The following is a 22,177-nucleotide window of genomic DNA, read 5'->3' on the forward strand; positions in this document are numbered from 1 at the left end:
CATCTGCTTCATTAAGTGTGAAGCCAGCATCTCCAAAAGCAACTTAAACTGGCTTACAGACATCTCACAATATGTACGAAAGCATTCATGGATTCTCAACTCCTGGATGAGGTGGTGAATGTCTCCGTGCTCCTTTCACTTCCCTAAAATGTAAAGTAGCTTACCAAATGTATAAGAATACATTTGCAGCTTGAAGAGTTGCAAATTGGCCCTTATTGTCCCTTACTCATCAAAGCTGCATACAAACGAGCATAATGTACGAATGACGTATAAACTACTCCAAGTCTAATTCAGGAAACTGTCTTATAACGATGAAACAAGCACTTATTCGGGTGCAATTAAATGAATCAGCTTCAGTGTGTGGAATCAAGCGCCTGCGCATGAGTACTTCAATTACATATCATTGGCAATTGGCATGCCCCAATTTGCCTTAATCTACATATAATTATATGTTATATAATTTACATGAAAAACACCCTAATTCATGCTGGTGAGCCAATAAAACAAAAGTATTCAGCAAGCAACGGCCAGAGTTGTTTTTCAGACCTGGGGTTTTGGATGCAGATCAGCTGACCCCAAACTTCTTCATTTCTTACTCTTATTTATTCATATACTACACTGAGATAACCAAGATGGCTAGTTAGACATAATATGAAAGCTGGCAAAGCTTTTATATCAAATGTGAAAATAATAATGACAGTTAATATGCTATGAAATAATGCTAACAAAGTAAGGTCGGCATCCCTCACTGCCCACCTGCTTCCCCACTCCAGCATGGGCCAATGGTTGTCCTTACAGATGGGCAGAGGTTAAACAGCTTTGTAGCATTAAAATTACAATGATTTAAAAGAACAAATTCTGAAATCAACAAAACTTCATAGACTGTTTAGTGTGATTATTTCCACACAACACCAGCTACTTGAGTGATAATATTGCAGTATATGATATGGTAAGCTATGGTTTGCATTTTATGGAGGTAAAACTACTGATATAGTTATTTACTATATCAGTAGTATAAAGCAAAAGTCTTTAAAAGTCTCTAGTGTATAGTCCCAGTACCTGTTTATATCAGTGTGCATGTAAAAAAAAGGACATCTACTATACCACAAGTGTTGCGGTGTGCAAAGTTATTAGTATCAACATTTGTTATTTTCTATTACTGTTATTGCTGATATTATTGAAGTTGTTGACAATAAGTGTGATCATTTAACTGCAAATCAGAGAAATTCATGAATAACAAAACTGTTGTTGAAATTTGCGTGGACTCATTTTACAGTCAGATTTCACTGTACACAACGTTGATGAATAAGGGTCATTCTGATCAGTTTTTCATGCAAAAAGGTTTTGAACAAGACCCAATGTGCATAGTTTTAGTGAAAAAAACTGAATATTATACGTATTTGTGTTGTTTGTTCACATTTAGTTTGTGTGTAACAGCCTTTAATTTGACAATGTTTGCACTAATGTGCACTAATGTGCTTGCAGCTGCCCACAGCAGTGGCTCCCAGCTCTTGTCCTGGAGTAGCTCAGCATATTTTAGTGTTTTCTGTGCTCAAGTCCTTCCTGAGCTGACAAGGGTGTGTTAGATCAAGAGAACTCTAAAACATGCAGGACATGGATAGAGCTGCATGATGTACAAACACTCTCTGCTTTTCCAGTGTGGTAAACAATTCGATCCTCGTTGCATCCTTAATACTTTTATTTCTTTACTATCAGTACACTGAAGTTTTATTCTGACTATAAGCAAATCAAATTGGGCTACTCTGACTTGTACAGGCAAACAAGCCCCATAGCATAATCTGAAAAGTAGAAGGGTAGAGTTTTATCCAGTAACATATGTGAACTTTTGCTCTTTTTTATTTGAACTGCTGTTCTTAACAGAGTGTGAAAATTTCATGATAAATGGACCAAAAGAAACGGCCTAAAATGACTTGGAAAAAAGTCTGGTTCCATTGACTTAACAGTAAAGTATGTTTTTTTTGTTTTTTACCTGTCCTGTAAAGTTATATATCAAGCCTAGTCCTGGACTGCACAGTATTCTGGATTCTTTTCTTTAACTATTGAGTACTATTACTATTAAGATGTCCAGGACTAGGCTTAATCTCCATCTGACAAATTGACCTGGGTGTTCAGATAATGGCAAGTCTATGATCATTTTTTGCCACAGGTATTATGAATGTTTTCAATTGGTAGCTACAGTATAATAAAATAATGGTATAAAGCACTGTGATAGTATACTTCGTATCAGTATCAGAGTCAAAACTCTGGTGTTGTGACAGTCCTAGGTAGCGGTAGACCAGGCCAGAGTTGGGAACCACTAGTGCATAGGCATAAAATATTTTATTTTTCAACAGTAGTAAAGAAAAGAGCACCAGACTGAACTCTCAAATTCACATTCATCCCACGTTCTCAGTAAATAATATTTTTTTCACATCAAAACAAAGGCAATAAGCAATAAGAGAAAAAGCAATCCTACCGTCCACACAGGAGGGGGCCGCTCGGGTGGTGCCGGCGACCTGCCCGGGGAAGCAGGAGCACTTGACAGTTTGGGAGCGCTCTTCGATTTTGTTCTTGTTACAGCAGCGGTGCGCCGCTATGACCTCACAGGTTCCTGCCTTGACGTGCACTGCAGAAACACAACAAGGACACGGAGCCCATTAAAACTAGGCAGCTGTTTAAACCTCAGCTCGCACACACAGCAGAGCCTGCACTTTTATGTCCACTTCCACTTCTGGTTCTGCTCGTGCTTCACTGCAGCAGAAGCAAATACCGTCACAAGGGCAAGAGGGACAATCTAATTAATGTGAAGACAAACGCTGGAGTGTTGCTGGTTTATGTCGCAAATGAAAAGCAAGTTTATTTCATGACTTTCATGAGGATGTGGGAATGGTCTGTGTGTCTTAATTAGCTATTTATGAGTAGAATAGATAATTGATATTCTAAGAACCCAGCATCCATGATTGGATGAAAGGCGTTTGCTTTTTCGTTTGTCTTAGAGTCTGTTTGGCTTTTCCAAAGAGGCATAGAGGTGCATTCGCAAGCATATGAAAGGCATTATTTACACATTCACACGTCATTTAGAGGTGTAGATCGGGGAGTAAAGAAAAAAGAAAAAAGTTTTAGTGTTCCTTTCAAATCAGCCTTAATTACATTGGTAAAGATTTTCAATTTGGAGCTTGAGTTGAAAATTGATTGAAAAAGGGGGCTCCATCTTCCCATTAGCAGGCCAATCTGAAAATCTCATCAACAACATTAAAAACATTTTGCCTCCAATCAATAAGGAGCCATTCAGACTCACACAAAAGGACCCGTCATGCGGAGGGCCGACCGCTCACTGGGGAAAGAAAACAGAGATTTAGTGATGTGGGCGTGTGCAGCTGAAGGTCTGAGCGCTTTCTCTGTGATTATCTCCCAGCCCAAAGCACACGCAGATTGAAACTTAATTTGGAAAGTTTGAACAGCCGTCCACTGAATATTCAAAGTTTGTTTGGGGTGATTGAAGGAGTGGAGGGGTGGTCAGTTATGTAGCTATGGTAGCTATTGAGGTGAATCAAACAATTATTGCATCTGAAAGCCAGCTTAGCAAAAAATCAATGGCTGTGAAAAATAACTAAATAGTTTTATCCCTAATCGAATAGGTAAGGTGCACTTGGCTTTTGGAGAGGTGGCTCTGGCATAGTTTTCCTTCTTGGCACACTTTCAGTACTCTGTGAATGGACATGGAGAGAGCTGGCCATGGATCTGGTCTCCCCCTGCTGTGAAAGAGCCTTCCTCTGGACAAGTTCATTCATTAAACCGCAGGGACAGAGCTGGAAAAACAGCAAGATTTACTGATTAAACCAGAGCCCTTTCACCAAGGTTACAACACACACCAACACAACTACAGCGGCTGCTTTGTGTGTGTCTGTACGTATATGAAGTAGGTGCGGGAAGGACAGGGAGATGCCTCAGCAATCAGTTGCCATGGAGGCTGAGTGAACAATTTGGAAAGGTGTAGGACACACAAGCCCAGCCTAAACATTTGTCTAAAAGAAACAGTAAAAAGCTACTGATATATTGTTTGGCTGATAAAACTGGCAGATATTAACACCTCAAAGGTCAGAACTCCATAAATACTAGAAAGTATTGTACTGAGTATTGAGTCTGAATTGTCTTAATTGTCCATGCTTATTTATTATTATTACTATACATTATATTAATGTTACATGCTTATTTATATTAGGATATGTCATAAGAAAGGTCAGAATGGTTCTGGTGGCCCTGTATTAATGTCACAGTTGGTGAATTTAGACAAAATCTGATTTGATGCCGTTAGTTCTGTGTCTACTCAAACAAAGTCTGGATCTCACGTTCCACCATTTTCGTTATTAATGGTGGATATTTGTGAATGTGTGAAAAATCAATTGGTCTGATAGTTTGTTTAAAGAGAAGAAACCATAGAAAGTTAAGTGGCACAGGTTCTGCATTTTTAGTGGCCAAAATGTGAAAAGAAGTAGTCTGGGGCACTGGACAATAGGCAATATCAATGTCAGCAGTAATTTTGCAGTTAAAATAAACAGTTAAAAAAAACTGCAAAGCACAGTGGACTTAAAATGAGTTATAATTCAGTCATTCACATACAGTGCTAGCTCTTCTCTGACATTCAACTGACAACTGACGATAATATCACTAAAGCACTGTTTAAGTAAAACTTAAATAGTTCTGGCATAAGTAAAAAATTGGCATTGTTAACAAAATATTCTTAACTGTTGTGCCTGTGGCTTAGTGAGGCCTCTCCATGACCTTTGCCGAAGGAATGTTCTGTCTTTGCCCCCAACATCTGTGCAAAAGCTCCATGACATGCAACACCTGCAATCAATAGGTTTCACTTAAAGCACCGAGGCTGGTCATCAACCAGGGAGTCAGGGAGCATCTGCATCAGCCCGGGGATAAGCCACGAGCTGGGTGCTAACGCTAATGTGGCCTGGCGTTGGGCTCGGACCTCCAGGAGATCAATGCCTCTCAGGCGTGGTACTCGGCTCTACAATCGCATTCATTGATCCTTGATTGATAAGTGTTCTATCATTACTGGAGGCTATTAGAAGGGAAGAGAGCTGTTTTAAGCTGTTGTCACAACCAGGAGGGACAGCACTGCCCTTGAATATCTTTGTTTCTTGCAGCAGGATCAGAACAGATCAGCCTCACAGTTTTAATAGTTCATTATCAGGTCCTTCAACAATGGCCACGTGATCACTTTAAAACCTTCAGTCAATTCTGCACATAGAAATACTCCAAATAAGATTTGAGATCAGGGTTCTCACTTATGATTCTTCAACAAACTAGTTTTTCAAGAAACAATATGCATATTTACCCAGTGCTTAGTCCCTGGTGGTAGGGCTGTTGCAATGGCAACACTCATATGGCAATAGGGTGGCATGCATATAAAACTTTTCATTTTTAATACTATATTGGTGTTAAAAAAGAATAGGCCTACATCTACCTAGCGTTAGGCTGGCTTAGTTAACCTTTAGTCTACTGTACATAACTTTAAATATTAACAGCATGGCATCAAAGCGGGACGTGACTAAAAGATGCCACAGGAATATTTTGTGCACGCTTTTAGTGCCATGCAGCTCATGGCAAACTTGAAGCCTTTAGTGTGACAACCGCAGGTCCCTTCCATCATCATTTGTGCAACACTAGATGCAGAAACCTCGCTGCATGGCTGGTGTGGTGCCAAAATGCCGTCGTTACCTTTTCTGAAGGTAACCTTCAGAAACCTTAACCTAACCTTAAAACCTAAGCTGTGTTCTCATGGAACAAATGCCTTAAAACTATGAAAAATTACCACTGCTACCATTGCACTACCATCATGGTGTTGGGGTCAGCCTTACTAGAGTCTGCAGAATCAACACTGTTCTCAAATTCAATTGATTTGAGTAACAAATGAAAATCATGGTTTTAACACAACTTTTGTGTAGCACTAACAATAAATTATGACAGGGTAAAAAATGCAAATGTCATAATGACATGTTTAGGTCACACAGCATCATTGAAAATTTCTTAATTTTTATGTTCGTACAAATTGTTTTAAAGTCTACAGAATATTATTACTATAGATGTGCTTCTGTTTTGCACTCTTCTCTAATTCAACACAAAGCTTTTTCATTACAAAACTATATTAACAGCATAACAGTCTGAGTGAACACAGAATCTTTGAAATTTTAACTTCAGAATTTCGTAATTTCTTAGTGATTGTCCCCCTTTTCTTTAATTACAGCATGCACTCGAGCTGGCACAAACCACTAACAGTGACAAAAGCCTCTGATGAGTAGATCAAGTCCACCTGAGAGTCGTCTGAACACGAGCTTCAATGCAAGAAACAAGACCAAAAATCTGACCTTTCTGTACAAAGACTTTAACATAGTAAATGTCACAAATTTGCTTACATTTGAATAGTGACCTAGAAATAGTGCAGAATCTTGAATATTGCTTCCTCCTTTTACTTGTGATAACTTTTCTGTGTTTTAAATTAAAAAAAAATTTATTCGCAGGACTAAATGAAAACAATCCTAGATTGAAGTGGTCTCAGACTTGGACCTCACTGCGTATCTCCGACTAAATTGGTTTTGTATTCCTCAAAACAGTGATTCCAAACTTTTGAATGGTCCTTCTACCAAACAGCAAGAACTGCTTAAAAGGACGGAATGTTCTAATGAAGTTTCAAGACACAGATTAAGTGGAGCCACTGAGCCCTGTGAACAAGACAGACTGCATGAGGCCTGTAAATTGATATATAATTGTTGAATACAGACTTTTTTCAATTCATCCATTCATTACTTCCCCAGCTTGTTTCTGATTTGCCTGGTAGTTTCCATTAGCTTCCAGTTGAGATGTAAGACTTGCCAAACAAAACTGGCATCATGCAGGAGCAGATGTAGATGTGAAATGGCTGTAGCGCCGAGCCTGCTGCAATCTTCCTGCATTAGATCTAGAGTCTAATGCAGCACAGCCCTCCCTGAAATCTCTGAACTGGAAACAGTGTGAAAGAGTGAAAATAAGTTATGCAAAATGCTAAAATGCTCCTTTAAACAGAGGATGACTAGAGTTTGAACTTCCTTTGGCACACGGCCCTCCCAACCACTACAGTTTGTATTCTGCAATATTTATGTTCAGCGCTGAACTCTTCAAGCTTCAACACACCTACGAAATGATATAGGCTACATTACCCTTGACTGCATTCATATATGCAGAGCAAATTAAAATATTCAAAGCAATCTCACTGAAGGAAAATATGGCAAACAAAACACAGCAGAAACAGGCGTTCATTTATAACTGATTTGAAAACACCGAAGTAAACACGAGTGGTGATATAACCTTATACAGCCTTCTATTCCACTTCTCTATGCAGTAAAAGTAAACATATATGGTCAGCAAAGATATCTCCCAAGAAAAAAGCAGGCTTAAGAGTAAATGTGAGATTTTCATAACCACCTAGGACATGCATTGTGTGGAGCAATCGCAAACATATGGATATTTTACAGGATTGGAAAATGTTGCTGACACTTGTCAAAGGCAGTTAGCATCTCTGTGTCTCCACACAGTTTCCCATTAATGTGATTTGATGGGTAAAAACATGTAACACCGAGCTGTGTGACATTCTCCACAAGGGTAAAGGCTATTTAAAAATAAAACTGAGAACATATTGTAGCCGACTGCATGATGCAAGAAAGAGGATCACACAGGCTTTTTTCCCTTTTTAAGTTGCTTTTGTGGCCTGTCAGCCTGCCAAGGGTAAGCTTTCCGCAGCTTTGAGTGGTTGTTTTTGTCTAAATAGTTAGTGAACATAATGACAAATACAAAAAAGAAGGGAAAAAATCTAAAACCGCCCCATGTACGCTCATCTTAAATTAGCATAACATAGCGACTCATGCCTTTGACTGCAGAAAGAGAGGGATGACAGACCCTGTGTTGCCAAAATTGCTATTCAGAGGTTGTTTTTTTCCATGCCATTCTATTACACACAACTGAAAAATAAAAAGAAAAAGGTCCAAATAATGCACTGCTAACTTTTCATCATCACGGTCCACAAATCAAATCAAAATAGCAATTATCTTGCCACGCCGTTCACAAAGTTAACATATAATTTCAGGGTCATATAAGGTTAAACAGGAGGGGTGTAATAAAAAAATAAGCATTTTGATTCATAGTTGTCACAGAGATGAGTATGTTTTAAAGGGCCCATATCCTACTTTTTTGTATTTTTTTTCTGCTTATAATGTTTGGGTGAATTTATGTACCAAATGTTGTAAGTCCTTTTTTTTATATTTTCATTTTTAGAATTAAATGGGTTGTTTTTTTTTACTCTGCATTTAGGAATAATGTATAATCTGACCCAATAATAATAATAATAATAATAATAATAATAATAATAACATCTTTATTTTTAGAGCAGCTTTCACACCAGTGGCAGCTAAAAGTGCCATAGACATGTGATAAAGCTTAACAGTAATAGAAGAAATTACGAATATTAATTTAAACTCATATAAGACAATGATTCAGATCAAATTAAAAAGATGAATACCAAAGAGACAGAGTTTTAATTAAATGCTAATTTAAAGAGATACGTTTTTAGATGATCTTTAAAGTGATCACTGAGCTTGACTGTCTAATACAAGGTGAATTGAGTTCCACAGTTTAGAAGCAGAATAACTGAAAGAGTCTCTCCATGTTTTATGTATTTTTACAGAAGGTGTTTGCAGAAGGTCAGTATCTGCAGATCTAAGATCAAGTGTTGGGACAGAAACAGACAGACACTCTGTAAATATGTGTAAACAGGTGCTTTGAGGTCATTTCCAGCCACAAAAACTAGTAGCAGAACTTCAAAAGTTATCCTAAAAGCTACAGTTAGCCAGTGAAGTTCTTTCAAAACAGGAGAGATATGAACTCTCTTTTTTGTTTTTGTTAGGATCCCTGCTGCGAAGTTGTAGAGGACTGATTGTTTTCTTAGGAAGCTCAGTAAAAAGAGCATTACAGTAATCAACTTGTAACCAAAGTCTGAACAAGTTTCTTTGCGTCACTCTGAGATAGAAAAGGCCAAACTTTGACAATATTTGTCTTTAAATATGTGTACAGTTTAAAATTAGGCTTCAGAAGGCTTCAGATTTGGTATACAAAGGTAGAGAACCTAGCTTCTCTTAAAGCATTTTTCTCAGAGTTTTAGTACCAAGGATCAGTTTTCAGTTTTTTTTTGTGTGATTTTTCTGTGACTGAGAAATATCTGACACAACCTGGTAAGCCAGCCAACAGAGTACTGATTTTCAAAAGGAATGGAAATGCATAATTGCATGTCATCAGTGTAGCTATGAAAATTGATATCATGTTTCTTAATGACATCACCTAGAGCTAACATCTATAAAGTGAAAAGCAATGGCCCTAATACCAAACCTTGTGGGACCCCACAATAAATGCTAAATTTTTTTGCTGAATGATTTCCCAGTGAAACCAAGAACTGTCTATTCATTAAATATGACTGAAACCGTTGTAAAACTGTGCCTGAGAGGCCTACCCAGTATTCATGGTGGTGGATTAGAATTGTGATCAATGGTATCAAAAGCTTCACTGAGATCCAATAAGACCAAAACATAAGATTTTATGCATCAGTGCTAAGCCTGAGGTCATTGACAACATGAACCAGTGCTGTCTCAGTGCTATGGTTAGACTGAAAACCTCAATGAAAGTTGATATTAGATGTATTTAATCATTTCAAAAGAACAACTTTGACCTAATCATTTTTGCTGTATTGTGCCTCATTCAAAAAGTAGTCCGGGCTGAAACACTTCTTATAACTTCAATGTAAATGGATGAGCTAACATATTATAGGCTGAACAGGCAGATACATGTAAATGTGCTGGTTTTAGTGACATCACAAAAACAAGAGACTCAAAATGGGCCATTTGTGCACCTTTGTTGGATGGAATGGATGGTGCATTTTGTCCAACACTTATGCACTACATCAAACTCTTTTATTTCAGAAAGCGAGAAAAATGTTCCATGACATGTGTCTTTGAAATAAATTAAAGTTCAAGAAAAAACATTTGGTGGGGTCAGCTGGCGAGGGATGCTGCAGTTAGTCGTGCTCAGAGCAGCTGAACCAGTTGAAGCTCGAATCCCCACTGTACTCTTTCATCCGGCAGTGCGAGCAGTAAGCTCATGCGGGGAACGCACACAGAGAAGCCAGTGGAAAACGTCTCGGCCATCTCTGACTATCTAAGCAGGAACTGGCAGACAACATCAGCCTCAGCTGTTCAATGGAGCGGGGATAGTCTATGTTTGTGCATGTGTGCGCATGGCTGTTTCTGTAGCACAACGTTAGGAGCCCCATATGTACTGGGTGAATTCGCTCACTGCCGCAAAGAAGCAGCCGCTGTCTGTTCCCTTTGTCAATATGCCACGCTCAATAAAGGAGGAAGGCTCATATTGATTTAGTCGTCAGCGAGTAAAATAACATCATGAAGTATTCATAGACACACTGCTGACCAGGACACACAGGCATGAGCATGGAACAGGTAATGTTTCTCAAAATGAACAGCACAGCTGCACATCTGCGCCAAAACACTGTATAAGGACTAGGCAATATAACGGTTTGGAACTGGCTCATGCCATATCTTCCTGTTGACAGAGACTGTTTTTGTTAAGTCTTATTATGACATTCAGATATGAATACAGCATCATATAACATACTTGTTAGAGTTGCCAGAATTCAGGTAAGACAAAACCAGACAGGACATGGGGGGGTGGTGTTGGGGGGGATAGTTCAGCAAGCATCCAATATGTCTCCATGACATTTTCCACTGTCTTTTCTCTTTTTTTTAATTTAAAGCAGTTCAATAATTGTCTTTGGTTTGTTTTTACATTTTTCTTCAAGTTTTTTAATAAACATTATTCATTATATATGACTGCTGTACAAGTATATTATTTTCTGTCCTACCATTTTGGCATTGTGTAACAAATAAAACCATGAGAAAACAACCAATTGTTTATTCATTACATCCTCAGTAGGGTTACTGATGCATACAACATGAAGATGCAGATTTAATTGCTTGAAAGTAGCTGTAATTGTGATATAAGGGGTTCATTTACTTTTTATCCCCGCCTTACCTGAACTTTGCCTATGTGCCTATGAGTGTGCCTCAAATCTAAATACTACTAAGCTAAATAGACAGTATAACAGTAATAGTGAGACTGGCGGTGTACTACTTTGACATGCTGTTTATAATATATGTACATGAATATATACATATGTATATGTATATATATGTACTGGTACATGCAACACAGGGTGGAACATAATCGCTTGTGACAGATGGAATACACACCAGCACAAAGTCAAAAACACTGTGTAAATGAGAGAGAGCACATTTAGATCTGTTGTTATGTTTGGTAATGATTCTTGACCGACTGAGAGTTTGTAGCTATAACAAGCACCAATGTTAGTGACATCGTGACCTGAGGTTCGCAGAACTATGAGAGAAACACTGCCCTGCACATTAGTGCTTTCCCTGCTTTAACACATTGCAAACAGTCAGCAGATGTTTTATTACAAAATTCTCGATGTTAAGATCATCTTCACAATACCAACAGAGAAACTGTCCAGTGTGATGCTCACACTACCATTCAAGAATAACCGTTGTGCTAAAATGCTTTCAGGAAACTCAGTTTCGATTAGCTGAATCAAGTGTGTTGGGAGCAGTGGTTGGGAAGCATTGGGCTAAACCAGCATCGCCTTAATAAGATGTCCAGGTCCTCAGATGGGCCTGTGAGGTTCTGCCTGAAGCCAGTCACGATGTAACTAATATTGGTGCCTGCGCAGCCACAAGCTCTCCTCGTCGGTCAAGAATCACCTCCACACGAAACAACAGGGAATCACTTTGGACAGAATTATTCTCGGCCTGGCTGGCGAGTGTTAAAATGACACTAGCAGCGGTTGCTAATGACCAGTACTGCTAAAGTTTAGACATTTTCAGTAATTCCATTTAAAACGCCCTGCACTCAAAATCCCTCCAGAGACGGTTGCAAATACATTTTAATTTTGGCAGAGCTGAAGTGAGATGATGAGGAAATACAACTGCAAATCGGCAATTGTTATTTTTTTTTTCATATTTGTGAGAGTAATACCACTAAGACAATGAAAATGAAATGTCAAAAAGAGTTTGCTTTTCCATGTTAACTTTTTCCAGCCATAACTTTTTCCATGCAAATACACGTTTTGCATTTAATTTGAATTATGGTTTATGTAATGCACACTCACATGGGAAATGCACTTGTAAATACTTTGTAAATTGTAAATACTTTGTAAATAATTGTGAATTAGTGTTTTCAAATTTGCATTTGAATGTGAAAAAAATCTGGAATATGCTGCCGTACATTTAGCCAAGACATATTTCCGTCTTTAGTATTACACTGGAGCTGTAAGGTCAATGTAGCTTAGAAGTAATAGAAGTTTATAGGCCACCCTGCCAATTAGCACTGTGCTAACTTCAATCCTAAATCATTGCACATTTGTATCAAATCAGGTTGAGTTGTTAAGTAATCTCAAACAGACCTGCTTATGTGGGTTCCGACACTATAAAGCAAACTGCTATCTATAAAAATGGACAAAATTACAGACAAAATTCCTGCTTCAAGATGGCTGCCTCTACTGTTTTTAGCTATGCCACATGCTTTTGTCGATGTGAAATCACTTAACAAGCGTGTGATAGTTTAGGCATACAGTATGTACAATGCTAATTGGTATAAGCTACCATTACTTTTTAGCTGCGTCAGGATCCAGTACAAAAAAAGAAAAAGCAAACTCTTCAGCCATATTTGCAATCAACTTGGCCGAGTAACTACATTTGGGATGGGGGAAAACTGTAATGCAAACTACAGCTTTGCTACAAGCTACAAATGTTCACCGACAATGTGAGCTCAAATATGGCCACTTTCAAGCAATGAGCTGCTGGAGAGTTATAAATTTCAATGAAGTGCCATTATGCAATGCAACTGTTTAACCATTTGTAGGCCCATATCTATGGAGTGCAGGGATTACAGGAATATAGAAGTTCTTGAGCTCAATTAAGTGTATGGCGACAGTCGTCTGTACATTATCTGAACCTTTCTGCTCCTGCTTCGGTGGAAGTGAGAGCACTCTCTGGCAGTAATTCAGTGATCAGACTCACTTTCCCTCCGTCTGTCCTAACACTTATTACTCAGCGTGACGGCAGCGAACAGAAAGAAAAGCGCTTTTCTCTCTTCTCCCTTTTCCCCCCTTTTTTCTTAGCAAAGCGCGAGCGAGCGAGAGGAGCAGAGTGGCAACCCAATTACCACAGCATCGGCATGGCAATTTACAGCAAGTCACTTATGAAATTGTTATGAAGCGATAGAGCGGCCGGCCATCTGTGGCGCGCGGAGCGGGGAGATCAAACAGCCAGGCTCCTCACAGCTCCAGTTACAGGATCAGAGGGGAGGAGGGGGAGAAAACAGTCACTGAGCCTAGCTCTAAAAAGTCCAAATGAATAGATGTCACATCAAATACTCTTTACTGGGCTATCTCTTTGACACAAATATGCTGTGTTTTTGCCCCTGATGGGAGAGAGGCGCTCCGCTAGCCACTGAGGCGCGGAAGCCTGGGCTGGGGAGGGGTTTCACTGCGATCCTTCAGTAGACAGATACGGAGGCTCAGGTTGCGCTAACTCAACCCAACGTAGCACTGATGTTCTGTGGTTAGACAGGGCTAATGTGGAGTCGAGTCAATGCTCCCCTAAACAAGCCGTGTATTCAGGCAGAGCTCCAGATCGCTCAGGCTAATGTAAACAGAACTGGAAAAGCATACAAAAGAAGCAAACATGAATAAATGATGGTGGGGCACGTTTGAAGGCAGGACCTCTACGGCAGACATGACGCCTGCTGTCAGCTCCGTGCTGCTCAGACACTTTGGAGGCTGAGCGCAGGGAGGCTGGGTGTTAAATGGGAATTAGCGGAGAGGAAGATGAAAAGGACTATAGGCCAAACACAGAGGTGCTGGAGAGGTGCAGCTTGTTTGCCTGCTAATGCTAAACACTGCTGACGCTATTTTTTAATATGTTTTGCACATTTATCAGATGCTCTTATCCAGAGTGTCTTACAATGGGAAGCAAATGTAGCACTGCATGCTTAAAAATAAGGGGTTCCTTGGAGCAATGCCACAGAAGAACTTTTCAAAGTGTGGTTCTTTAACCATTTAGACTCTACAGTGGCCTCAGCTGTCATTCGTCATTTCACTGTAATGGCCATAAATTACTGAGGTGAATTCTGACAAAATAGAATAACTGCAGTGACATTTGGCTTTGATTTGTCATATTTGACATATTTTAATATTTTTTACAATGAATGCCTAAATGAGACCAAGACTTGCAGCATTCAGAAGCGTGTTCGGATATGCTGTTGACCAGACAGGGAGACAAAGAAGACAGACGATTTCTGCTTACCAACACAGCACGTTTACTGAGAGGATGGCCAAGTTCATGTTTCATCAATATAACTTCAGTAGGTGAGCTTACATCTTGTTCAATATCGATGACTTGGTGATTTATTACAGTGTGTGATACCCATTTGTATCAATTTACAATGGTAGCTCAAACATACCAAAAATACTGTAAAATTACAGTAAATGACTGGCTTCTAGATACATTACTTTCACAGTGATTTACTGTACCATACTAACAATAAAAAACAGTAAAACAGCAACTGTATACTGTGACTTCACAGTCACCTGGACCACAAGATTACCATGATGTAGCTGTATTCTGCAGAACACTTACAGTAATAAGCTGTAATTAAAATACTGTAATTTCCTGTATCTCAGTAGCCAGGGATTTACTGTAAATTTACATATGAAAACCACACTTATACCTGTTATTAAATTGAATTCACAAAAAAATCAATACATTATTTTACTGTAAGCAAACAGCATTAAACATTGTTCAATCCTGGCAATAAATAACAGTGTATGCTATGTGAATCAGCTAAACTGGTTAGCTAGCATATCATCTTTTTTCCACTTTCCAGCTAGTGCTAGTCTCTCAGCTACACTGTAATGTATCTGGCTACTGCGATTTGTATACATGTTGGTTATCATTTTAACATTTTTCACTAACTCACTTCAGTTTTTGAAGAAATGGAGAGGCTTCCTAAATTAAACCTGTATTCTTAGGCTTAGTGTGTAACCTTTAGATATATGGGTATAACCTGCTTGCTATTTATAGCCTAGCATGCTAATCACTTTCATTGTTATGAAATTATGATGTTAACACTGTTAGTTGTAGTTGTAGGTTTTTCCATATCTCTGATCTTTATTTTAAATGAATTATTATTTTTATGATTTTTTAACATTACAGTTAAAATTGCTTTTATAATGCCCAGTTGACCTTCAGTCCTGGGCTCACAGCTCTGTGTTGACTCTTTCCCTTGTTTTTTTTCATATCAAAGAGCTGGCACTCACCTTGAAACTTGTATTTGTAATTTGTCACTGGATTTATGATGAAATGTTTTGTTTAAAACAGTAAATAATGATAATTTAACTCTAAGATGTACTAGGAATCCACAAGAGTGTTCTATAGTTATCCCTCATAAAGTTTAAAGAACCTTTAAAAGATTACAAACTGACTAAAGAACTACACATTTTAGGAACATTTATTTTTAAGATTGTAGGGAGTCTTGCCCAAGGACTCTTATTGGTGTAGCACTGGTGTTCCTATTAGGACATGGAACTGAATCTTCAGTCTTCCATGTACAGGACACAGTGTTATCCACTATGCCATCCAACTGTTTTTCTTTTTAAATGTGGCATAATGTAAAAAGAATTTCTACCTTATGACAGTGTATCGCAGAATGACTCCCTGCTCCCAGGCAACATACACCAAACGCCAAAGAGTCAAATCTGTCAAGACCAATATTATTCATTCTTTAGACTTGCCCTAAGTGGAAAGTGGTCTTAAAGAAATGTCAAGGACTTGGATGTACATCATCAATCACGAGAGGGTCATACAAATAATATAAATCACACAGCCATGCTCTCCAACAACATGAACTCTATCTCTAGACAAATATGTAAAGGTGGAAGTCAAAGCTCCTGAGAAAATCATCTCAGATTATGCCTGCAGGGACATAACTATGGTTTGGCAAGCTATTTATAAAGTGCTTAATGAGGCCACAGTAAGGTTTGCAATACCCAAGCCAAATATGTCAGTTAATGAAAACCATTACTAAGGCACTATATAACAACAAAAGACTTCTTTTCTGCTGTCCTCTCCCAACCCCTCTATGCATTATCCCAGAGACCAGGGTGTGCATTTGGTCAAGCCATAGAGATTGCTGAGGCTGACAGATTCCTGGGCATTTGGGCCCAGGGCACAAATGAACTTCTCTCCTGCACCATCCATCTCTACAGCGCACTGTTAGCGGCTACTTCTGATCAATGGCCCTCCCTTGAGGAATCGCACACCCATCTCAGTCAATGGCCTCTGAATGTTATTACATTTCAGTTCCAGGAAAAAAAGAGCAGCACCCTGAAACTAATGGAGAGCATGCCACCATTTGATCACCGCTCAGCCAACATGCAATGGAAATGGTGAAGGGGACGTGAAGATGAAGCGTATCACTCTGGGCATTGGCTAAAAAAAAGGTCATCAGATCTGAAGAATCTCCATGAGGACAGTGTAACTCCAGCTGAGCTATCCATGTTCCTCACAAATGTGTCCTTTTGTAGCAACTGTTGCTAAGCTGAATAAGCTTTACAGAATATTAGCAAAAACTTCATTCAACCTAATAAGAAATTGTAGCGCATAACTTATCTTTTCTAAAAATAACTACATTTAGAGTATATTTATTTTATATTAATGGTATGTAACACCGTTAATGACATTTTAATCAGCATAGTGGCAATTTAATCGCTGTTATTTCCATGTCCAGCTTCAATTTTTTACAGCAGTAACACAGTATTTTGAACTAGGAACCTGACTCAGTCTATTAAAATTGCATGCTCAATTAAGTGTTTTAGAATTCTCCTGGATTCTAGTGGGTTAAAGAGGATTTAAAGGACTTTCATAAAGTTTAAAGAATCTTCTTATAATGTAAAGGTTACAAACCAATCAAACAACGATACAACTATCCATTCAAGCCAAGAATCATTTAGCAACATTTATTTTTAAGACTGTGAAAGTCTTGCCCAAGAACTCTTATTGGCTTATAGCAGTGGCAGTCCGGCCAGGACATGGAACTCAACCTTCTGCTTTACCTGTGCAGGACAACAGTGTTATCCACTATGCCATCCAACTGTTTTTTAAAGGTTTCATTTTAAAAGGAAATTCAGCTTTATGCCAGTGCACAATGGAATTGCTCCCTGGTCCCAGGCAACATGTATCAACCACCACAAAATAAATAATTGATTAAAATGTATGCTCTTATGAATCATCTCAGTGATTCGTTTGGAGTTTGAATGATAAACAGGGTATCTGTAGGTAATAATAAAGCTGTGTCAGGCTTTAGATTCTTTACAAGGGGGAGCTATTAGCACTTGCTTTTGCATCACTGAAAAAAGAGGAAACCAATGACAAAATAATTAGGGTCAATAGACAATATATAAACACTTGGTAGACCACTTGATTACTAACTTTGACTTTGGAGTATCCATAGCGGTTACTGAACAGATAATCAGTTAACTGCTTGTAGAAAAACAAAGGCTTAGATTTTAGGTGGAAGCATTTGAGTTGCACAAAAAAAGGAAAACTGGTAAGTTTTCGTGCTGGATGAGTAACAGAGGCTTCCTCATCAGGTGAGCTGATGAGCTAAAACTACAGCTTACCATTACAACACTGGATAATCTAATTTTTTTAGAGATGGATGATGTGCCAATATGTTAATTTGTCAGAAAAAGTAACATCAGCTAAAGCAATTAGCCTAGTTAGTGCTAAAGCGGCGCCAAAGCTGATTCTCAGGCACATCCTTGGCAATGTGCTCATATCGTGTTTCACAGTAGTTAATACTAATATAATACAGTTACTTAAAATATAAACAAACACATAAAACATAAACCAACTTGCCATGTTTTACTGTACTCTTAATACATAATATTGTCATATTGCCTGAATATTTTCTTCGATTTTCCGTAACGGAACATAACAAATACCTGTATAATGATTAAGGTATTTGAATACTCAAATGGTTAACTGAGTACTTTGAGTACTCACACATCCTTAGTGACAGTCTTTAGGCTCATTAATGCTCAATATTACACACCTGCACTCTGCGTTCTTTTCGTCCACATTTGTGCACGCTCTCTGAAAGCTTACAGATACGGATGAAACGGAGCAGTGCCACTGTAAGCCGCGAGGGCAGTGTAGCCAATAGTTCATGCTAAACACAACATCAATTTCTCTCATTGGTAATACAAGTGAAAAGTGTTGAATGGCCTCACAGACCACCAAAGTCTACAAAGGTGCCTACAATGGTTATTACATTACAACATTTCATACATTACATTATTATGACTTCCTCCACCGGCATCCTGTTTGTTGTTGTCAGAAACATTTTAGCACAAGTAAAGGACTTCAGGGAAAAAGAAATCAGGTTATCTTTAAAAAAAACACTTGTGTACGAGCCTAACTACCACACGGTTGAGGTCACATGATGGGGCAGGAGATTAACTGTGTGTGTGTGTGTGTGTGTGTGTGTGTGTGCATGTCGCTCCATCATCAGCTGAACCGTCTCACTTTGTTGCAGCCTCTCAGCCTTGCAGTGGACCATAAAACTTTAAAAACAATGCAGATACTGCCAGATTTATGAACCACCTCATTTGTGTTAACATCAACATGGCTTGGCAACATAAACAACCTGAAATAAACTCATAAATGAGTATTTTACAACTTCTCCAAAAACCGAAACAGAGAGTAAAGCGGTGAACAGAAAGGAGTCTGTCTGCTGACATACATGTACATGCAACCGGGAGTGGAGGTAATGAAAGGTGGTTCCGCTTGATGATTGGTCAGGGTGATGGGAGGGGGAAGGTAAAACATGCTAATAAATTATCAGTGGGCATAATTATTTTTTCCTGCTGCTGGAACACAAAGATCATGGAGAAGCAAGAATGTTACCTTTCGAATGATACGACACAATAGCTTGTGCTTAAAATGACCAAGGACATGAACTCACAAGGTAAAAATGTCCATTTCGATTTCAGGTTGACTTTAAAACTATTCCAGCTGTTTCAACGGTTGTCATGAAATAACACAATCGTGGGCTGAGAGTGGGTGGGTAATTTCTACAGCACTCAGTATTCTGGAAATAGATTGGAAATGCATTATATCATTTCATAACACTCCTGTGTGCTATGTCACAGCTGATATGAGTTATGTCTTTGTTTCGTTAAGCAGCTTAATAAAGTGTCTGCTTTGCTAAAATCTCCTGGCTAAGCTTTTCTTTCCTCTGCAGCAGGCAGAGAGCAGAGGTAAGTATGTGTTCACTTTCCACAGCGTTCTCCTATTCCTCGCACATACACGCTGCCTCCGAGTCGAGATGCCAGTCATGTTTGCTCTAAATAGCATGCCGTCCCCACCCTCAAAATGTCAGTAGTGTTTTACATCTCTCACACACACAGGCACACACACACACTCCTCCGAGCCTCCTGAACATGACTGACAGCGAGATGTCATCGCACATGCTGCCGTGGTAACAAACAACACCAATCAGTTTCCTATGCTGTCTTATGCCTCCGACGCCAGCTACATCTCAACTCGGGGACGCGGGTGGGGTGGCAATCAGATCAGATGAACTGGGAAGAAATGGCGGAGGTGGCAGAGCATGGACTAGTTCAGGAGTCAAGAGTGCTCAGAGTGAAGAAAATGCAAATCAGGATTATGCTGGAAGAACATGACATGAAAGCCTAAGAAACAAACACAGCATAATAGGACCCAGTCAGCTAATGATATTTATATACTACCTGTCCCCTTGTAGATTTAATTTATCTTCACTGTCATTACAAAACCTCATATCTGTAAAATGGCAGCTTTACAGGAGAAGCATAAAACTTTCTTCATTTTAATATACGTTAATGTAATGAGGTTTGACTTTGAATCCATATAGACAACAAATAATTTCACATGACAAAGACATTATTAATAACTTTATACTTCATTTATACAGCACAATCAAAAGGTCACTTAGAGGAAACCGATGTCCAAAATTGAAGGTATGCGCAAAAGAGTGGTCAAGCCAAGTTGAGGTCCAAAAAATGAAAAGAAAACACACCTCAAAAAAAAAACTCTGGCAGGAAGTGGCAGCTAGTGCTCTCAACCACAACCAGAGGTTCTGTAAATGACAACAGGCCATATTCATAAATAGCGCTTTGCCACACTTAATGAGCAACACAATAAATAAGAGCTATTAATAAAGTCACCGTGGCGCTGATTAGTGTACTGGTGTCCTTTAAAGACTGCAGTGTTTTCACCTGCGTCCTAAGCAAGAGTCAATCAAATTCCACATATATATGAATTACAAACATGTATTAAAGTTCCAGTTGACTGCTAAAATGGATAAGATTTTCAGAAAAAAAAATTAAGAATTTTAAGACAAGAACTGATAGCAGAGGTGTTTTCAACTTTTAATCAGGAAACAAAGTTTCTTTAGCAGTAGAAAAAAAATGACTAAAAACAACTGAATTATAATATCCTAAAATGTAACTTTTGATTGTAGCAATTACATTTTTGCATGTAATATTTTTTTATTGGTAAGAATTCAAGCCTTTATTCCAATTTATTATTGCAGTAACAATTTTTACTATACATGAATTTAAGATTTTCCACACAATTATAAAACTGACATGCTGAAATTTTCAGCCATTATAGCTTTTTTTCCCCCTATTTTCCTTTTGTTTATGTTTCCCTGATTTAATCATAACTCCACCCACTAGTTAGGACTCCCCCATCACACAATACCACCAGCACTAGGTGGGTGAAGGCTAGCACAGGCTTCCTCCAAGACCTGTGAAGCGCCACTGCATCTTTTACAACTGCCGCTTGCACAACGTCATTGGCCAGCCGAACGCACTCAGAGGAGAGCGTCAACCGCCAGATCTGTTATGTCAGCTAACAGACACCTGTGCCGAGTAGCATCGCGCTGAGTGACTGGGGGGGTGGGCATACCCAGCCAGAAAGCGAGGCCAATTGTGCTCTCTTGGACCCCTGGCCATGGATGCCTGTAACATCACCAGTGCCCAAACTCACAATCTCCTGATGATAGGGCCGATCCCACTACTAAAATTCAGGTTTGAAAAATGTAAAAATTCTGAAAAATTCAGTTTTGATTAGAAAGAAGTGAATCTTCAATAGTCCATTGTATAGTCTTGCAACAACAGTTAGAAGGTTTACCAGGGAAAATTACTGTCAGAGTGGTGTAGACGTTATTTTTTGCTGGATTGTGTCATGTTATGAATTGCTACAGGTGCATGCAAATAAAGGAAAATAGTAGCCACACCTCACATCACGCAAGCAGCCCTTGTTTATGAATGAGCAAACATTTTATCATGACGCTATTTGATATTAACGTCACTGTAAATATGCAAAAATTATGCCCAATGCATAATTATGCTACAATCCTTTAGCAAAATTAGCACACATAAGCATAAGTATTCCTTGAAGTACTCACCATCACCACAGAATTTGATTTATATTAATATATTAATATTAAACCCTCAACGACAAGTCATGACTCACCATTTAACAGAGCCGTTTTGGATCAAGGCGAAAAACTGTAAGGACTAATTCCTAATTGTCAAAATTACATTGAACATTGAGCGAAGGACCTCCAGACAAAGGTGAAATATTATAAATGTGGATTCTTAATCTTCTAAATTACATTAACTGAGCCCTGTTCAGGAGTCATTAACCTACTGCAGCCTCGCCGCTAGTCGCAATTACTTCACATTCTTGGTGAACATTGCACTGCTTTCCAGCACAGGCTATTTCTTTATTCATAATTTAGCCCTCATCGATTTTCTGCTTGAGCCACAGGTCATTTTGGGCCACCAGACAGGTGTACCTTTCTGCTTGACGCAAAGATCTTTCCTCCAAATTGGTCACTGGGCAGCAGCGGCCTCGCTGTTTTTGGGGATTGTGGGCAGGAGACG

At 38.9% G+C, this 22,177-nt stretch overlaps 1 protein-coding gene across 1 annotated transcript in view; it reads right to left on the bottom strand.

Moving 5' to 3' along the window:
* Positions 1–22,177, bottom strand: part of si:dkey-238f9.1 (chemokine-like protein TAFA-2) — a 128,023-nt gene that overhangs the window by 12,356 nt on the left and 93,490 nt on the right. The window contains exon 3 of the mRNA XM_036569600.1: positions 2,477–2,626. Within this exon, the coding sequence (XP_036425493.1) occupies positions 2,477–2,626 (150 nt within the window). The remainder of the gene's footprint in view (positions 1–2,476; positions 2,627–22,177) is intronic.

Source organism: Colossoma macropomum, unplaced genomic scaffold (genome assembly GCF_904425465.1).
Source record: "Colossoma macropomum unplaced genomic scaffold, Colossoma_macropomum, whole genome shotgun sequence".
Classification (NCBI taxonomy): Eukaryota; Metazoa; Chordata; class Actinopteri; order Characiformes; family Serrasalmidae; genus Colossoma; species Colossoma macropomum.